General features: G+C 40.0%; 1 protein-coding gene across 1 annotated transcript in view; it reads right to left on the minus strand.

Moving 5' to 3' along the window:
- LOC126297830 (galactosylgalactosylxylosylprotein 3-beta-glucuronosyltransferase P-like) overlaps positions 1–4,833 on the minus strand; it is a 384,927-nt gene extending 380,094 nt beyond the window's left edge. The window contains exon 1 of the mRNA XM_049989075.1: positions 4,589–4,833. Within this exon, the coding sequence (XP_049845032.1) occupies positions 4,589–4,624 (36 nt within the window). The 5' untranslated portion in view covers positions 4,625–4,833. The remainder of the gene's footprint in view (positions 1–4,588) is intronic.
- Between the last annotated feature and the right edge of the window lie 1,167 nt (positions 4,834–6,000).

The raw sequence follows: 6,000 nt of genomic DNA on the forward strand, positions 1-6,000 counted from the left end.
TTCTTCTAGTGTTGTAGCTATGCACTTCGCTGTTATTTACTGAATTGGAATGGGTTATTAATGACAAATTTCATAAGTGAATGTATGTATTGTGACGGCACTGTGAATATCTCGAGATCCTTAAATAAATGTCTGCAAGGTGATCTTGGGTGGCCTCTAGCTATTATTGTGATTGCATGCTTTTGTGCAATGAATACTTTCTCTCTTAATGACGAAGAGTGTAACAAACGAAACTTCATTGCATTTAGCTCCTAAATTTGTCTCAGGTAAATGAGAATTTGGATGGATCCATGTAGACGACTTAAGCAACAATAAATGTCGAGTGAAAACAGATTTTTATAAAATTAGATTCTGAATGGAATTTAAAAATTATTACTTATAATTGACATATTAACTTGCTCAGTTCACCGGAACTGAGTCAAACATAAAGTGTATCAGACATGTAAGACGTTATACCAAAATAACCAAAATTTGGTAGAGAAAAGAGTTAATTTATTGGACTCGAGCTTCGTATGCTTATATTCTCTTACAATTAAGACCAATTCAAGTGAACTAGTAATTTTGAACGTTGTGAGAAACGTACCAAACTTTTCAGAAACATATATTAACTTACAAGCGAAGGTCATGCTTTCACACGTAGTGAGCATAACAGCAATTGGTATTCACGATTTTCTGAATCGCTTTGTTTTTCCGAGTCCTAGGACGTAATTCATAAAACTCGCAAAAAAACCTGGAACACCGGTACCACAAGTCATAAAGAGGTAGGTAAGAGCTATAGCTGATTAAGTGTTATTATTGAATTGGATAGTGCTCTTGCCTTCATATATTACCTTATTTCCTAGAAATGCAGAAACAAACAACAAGCCGTACGTCATTTGCTTTTAAAATATGAAAAACATACTAATAAACAAGAGCACCGCACCACAAACAGTATTTGTGTCATCTTGCATGGGTTTAAGTCTGACACCACCGTCTTTGTATATGTAGTTTTCAATGACGACTGTTGTTAATAAAATGAATCAGTTATAAATAATAGCGACATTCAATAAACATGCATGAAGTAGAAAAGTATTACACACTTTAATAAAACCAGTGGGAGAAAAGTGTGCATTATCTTGTACAATCCGTTGTCAATGAATTCGGAGAGAAATGAAAATATTAAGAGATAGACGTCAGATTTTGGAATCTATGTTCAAATGTTTACTTCTGACATATTCCTTGTATTCGTATTACGAAAACATTGGCAGATTTCAGAGCAGTCCGTTTTGCAGAGAAATAATCTGCAAACAGCGTGCCTTCCAACATACATTTTCAAAACAATTTTGTCATTTCTTGCGGGAAATCATTTTCCAGCGTAGACTGTTTTATACTGAAATAATGACTGTATTTCGTCATTTAGCGATTAGCTAATTTTGCCTCCTTGGTCCTTATCAGGCATATAGCATGATATATTCTCTATATCTGCATGGAGGAAGCAATATGTGATGGCGTCTCTAAGAAGGATTCCGCGCACACACACACACACACACACACACACACACACACACACACACACACACAGTTATAGCGTGCCCAACAATTTCGGACGTGAAATATATCATGCTACATGCATTATAATTTTTTGATGCCGAGTAGCTTAAAAATACTCAAAAGGGGGTGAGGCGATGTTAACTAATAGTTAAATCATAAGAAACTGCTTATTTCAAAATAAAATAACATCCTTGGAAAAGTGACTCCTCTCAAGGAAATTACTACGGCTGTCGACCCGTATATACAAAAGACTAATTTTCTCATTAAACGTACGTAGGCGTGATCAGAATTATAGCACATGTTTTATTCCTTGGATGTAATCAACCTGTTATTCTAAAATTTATGAAACTGATCGGAAGATGCGTATGAACATAAAGTTCCGTGGGAGCATTTGTCTACTCGAAGCTCATTGTCTATCTTTCTTTTCAGTAATCCAACTTTAATGCCCAATTGTTTCATTTTCCCCTTCAGAAGAATTGCATTGTGGTTTCCTTGTAAAGATTTGTGACACATTTCTCAAGCGCAGCTATTAAAATAAAAGCTGACTCTCGCAAATTTCACTATGGGTAACATCTACGCAATACTTAACGTACAGTGTATTTTTGTGAACAAAATACTAACGTACAGCTGAATTACCCAGCTTCAAGACTGGGGTTAAATGTGTGCTATACTCTGCACAATCCATATTCAATGGGCTACCGACAAAAAAGAAACAGACAAAACACAGCTTTTCAGACATAGCTCGAACACATATTTTTGGATGCATTCTTTACATTGCTAACTGGAATATTTCACATTAATTTAGGAAATTCAGACCAATAACCTACAGTAATACATGTTCTCGACTATTTGTCTGGGACAGTTATATGCTTAAATGATCATATGACGAGGACCTAAGTTTACTGTACACCTGATCCTTTGATACTGATTTGGTTTACTTACGAAACTGATGAAAACACTTTGTATATTTGCTCGTTACACCTAAATCTCAATTATAAAGATAATTAATTAATCAACAGCTCTGATTATTCGTCTGCATGAGAATCATGGTGTGTTTCTATTACGGAACATTTGTTTTATCATTTACTGGAATTCTGCTGGTGGTTCGTAGAGGATGGCAATAAGAATAGAAACGTTATTTTGTTCTGAAACAATTTTTATTGATGGTGATGAAACATTAATTCTAATTACACGTTTCTCTATTGACATAAGCAGTTTTGATGACCAAACAACGTTACCGAAACCGGCTGCTGATAAAATATGTTACTTCTCCCTTATTATTACGAACTTCCACTATACTAGAGTCCTTTTGTGTTACATGTTTAAAAGAAAATATTTTGCCAGTAACTAGTTTGAATAGACTTAGGTGAGCGTTATGTGAGAAGTGAGTCTCGTAACAGTAGACAAAATTAAGTTTAAATGCGAACTTTTATTTCACATTTATATTTTCCTTCATCCTTTAATCAAAGACTTCCACCAAACTATGAGCCTTGGTCTGTAATAGCGTGTTATTTTTCTCTGCTAGATAGTGCCAAAGCTTACTTGAAAGTCGTAACACAACAAATAAATATCATATTAATCTACACTGGAATATTTGTCCAGGAAAACATATCATAACATTTTATTTCGTGAACGATTTGAGATATCGAAACGAGGTTTTCGCCAAATAATAGTAGGCTGAGGGCCAGGTAATTTTGCGTTAAAGTGCACTTACGACGTCCACAGATGCTGCGTTGCGTACCGATGCCGGTAATAATTTGCATAATGAACGATGAGAACTGAATACGACGAACAGCGAGTCAATTGTCGGTAGACAGTCTGAATCCCCGTTGGTAATTGTCTTTGGTTTCTAAATAAACTTTACTGGTGTTTCGTTCTATTAGGTTAGAATTTACCCACATCCACTGAAGTTTCGGAAAAATCGGGGAAGCGATATACAAGTAGGTTATCGGTATGACCGATAGTTTCAAAATTCTGGTGACAACTGGACGTAACATTATGGTATACGTGATTCTTTGATACTGGATAGGTTTACTAACGAAACTAATGGAAAAACTTCGTATAATTTTTCATTACACCTAAAACTATACTGGGCTGTGTACTCAAGTATAAACACGTTAATTAATTAACAGCTTGGGGTATTCGTCGGTTCGAGAATTACGGTGCGTTCCTTTCCCAAAACAACTATCATTTACCGCATTATTGTTGGTGATTAGTAGAGAATGACACTAGTAACACAAACATTGTTTTCTGTTCTGAAACAATTTTTGTTTATAGTAATGAAACAGTAACTTTAGTTACATGTTTCACTGTCGACATAAATGGTTTCGATGATTAATCAGCTTTACCGAAAGAGATTACTGATGAAATACCGTACTGCTGTTTCATTGTTACAAACCTCTACAGTAGTAGGGCCCGTTAGTGTTAAAAGGTTAAAAGACAGTATTTTGACATAAGCTAGTTTGAATAATTTTAGGTCAACATTATATGAGAAGTGATTCTTGTAACAGTAGAAACATTACGTTTAAATGCGAACTCTTATTCTCATTTTCTTTTTAGTCAAAAACCTTCACAAAATGAGTCATGTTCTGAAATAGTGTTCTGTTTTTCTCTTCTAGACAGTGCCACAGCTTATTTGAAAGGCGTAACACAGAACATACATCCACATGATGGTGGTTTAAACCTTCGAAATGCGTTGTGGAAGTAAATAGACAACGACTGGTAAAAGCAAACTTGTTTCATTCGAGATAAGTCGAGCGTCATTAGTGATTGTGACGGTCAATTGTTAACGAGTGACGAGCTCAGAAGCAAGAAAGTGGCTTGAGAGAAGATGAGATCGTCGTATAAATTCGAGAAATTTATAATTTGATAATTGTAAGTCCGATTTAAATTTTGAATGTATTCGTGACACTACATTAGATGAATTTGGTTGACGTGTCTTCGTGAGGACCGCCACCGGATTTCCTCCGTAGAACGTGTGAAATTGTTCAGTAGTTTGGCTGTCTTCGGCGGTACAGTGGAGGCGTCACTGAAGGGTGAAGGGCGCGCGAAGCCTCACCTGCGGAGCGTGTGCGCCGGCGGCTGCCGCGGGCATTGCCGGCTGCTGCTGGCGCTGCGCTGGTGGTCCGGCGGCGACTAGCGCTGCGCGGCCGCCGTCAAGCGCAGAGTCCGGCTCGCGCCCGCGCACTGCGGCGCCGATACGGCGCGCACACCACGCCACGCCACGCTGCCCCTCACTTAACTCCCGTGTGGACCGCCGCGAAATCCACAGCGAATACGGCCGTACACTTGGCGCGCACTTTTCCGATTACCCTCTGACGCTGGCCGTCGACGAGGGTGAATGCAATATTACGACGCTGTTGCCCGTCGGACTACATCAAAGGCACGCCCAGTATGTTTGTATACTGACTCTGTTCCTAATTATGTGCAAGTTTTGTACGTAGTGTTATATCTAGCATAAATCACCTAAGACCTGCAGCGCTTTTATTTCGTGAACGGCGTGATATATCGAAACGAAGTTTATGCCAAATACACTACTGGCCATTAAAATTGCTTCACCACGAAGACGACGTGCTACAGACGCGAAATGTAACCGGCAGGAAGAAGATGGTGCGATATGCAAAGGATCAGCTTTTCAGAGCATTCACACAAACCTGACGCCGGTGGCGACACCTACAGCGTGTTGATATGAGGGAACTTTCCAACCGATTTCTCATACACAAACAGCAACTGTCCGGCGTTCTATGCTGAAACGATGTTGTGATGCCTCGTGTAGGGAGGAGAAATGCGTACCATCACGTTTCCGACTTTCGGATTGTAGCGTATCGCGATTGCTTTTTATCGTATCGCGACACTGCTACTCGCTTTGATCGAGAGCCAGTGACTGTTGGCAGAATATGGAATCGGTGGGTTCAAAAGGTTAATACGGAACGCCGCGCTGGATCCCAACGGCCTCGTATCACCAGCAGTCCAGATGACACGCATCTTATCCGCACGGCTGTAACGGATCGTGCAGCCACGTCTCGATCCCTGAGCCAACAGATGGGGACGTTTGCAAGACAACAACCATCTGCACGAACAGTTCGACGAAGTTTGCAGCAGCATGGACTATCAGCTCGGAGACCATGGTTGCGGTTACCCTAGACGCTGCTTCACAGACAGGAGCGCCTGCGATGGTGTACTCAACGACGAACCTGTGTGCACGATTGGCAAAACGTCATGATGGTCGCATCCGTGTTTGGCGACATCGCGGCGAACGCACATTGGAAGCGTGTATTCGTCATCGCCAATCTGGCGTATCACCCGACGTGATGGTATAGGGTGCCATTGGTTACACGTCTCGGACACCTCTTCTTCGCATTGACGGTGCTTTGAACAGTGGACGTTACATATCAGATGTGTTGCGACTCGTGGCTCTACCCTCCATTCGATCCCTGCGAAACACTACATTTCAGCAGGATAATGCACGAC

Source organism: Schistocerca gregaria, chromosome X (genome assembly GCF_023897955.1).
Source record: "Schistocerca gregaria isolate iqSchGreg1 chromosome X, iqSchGreg1.2, whole genome shotgun sequence".
In the NCBI taxonomy this organism is placed as follows: domain Eukaryota; kingdom Metazoa; phylum Arthropoda; class Insecta; order Orthoptera; family Acrididae; genus Schistocerca; species Schistocerca gregaria.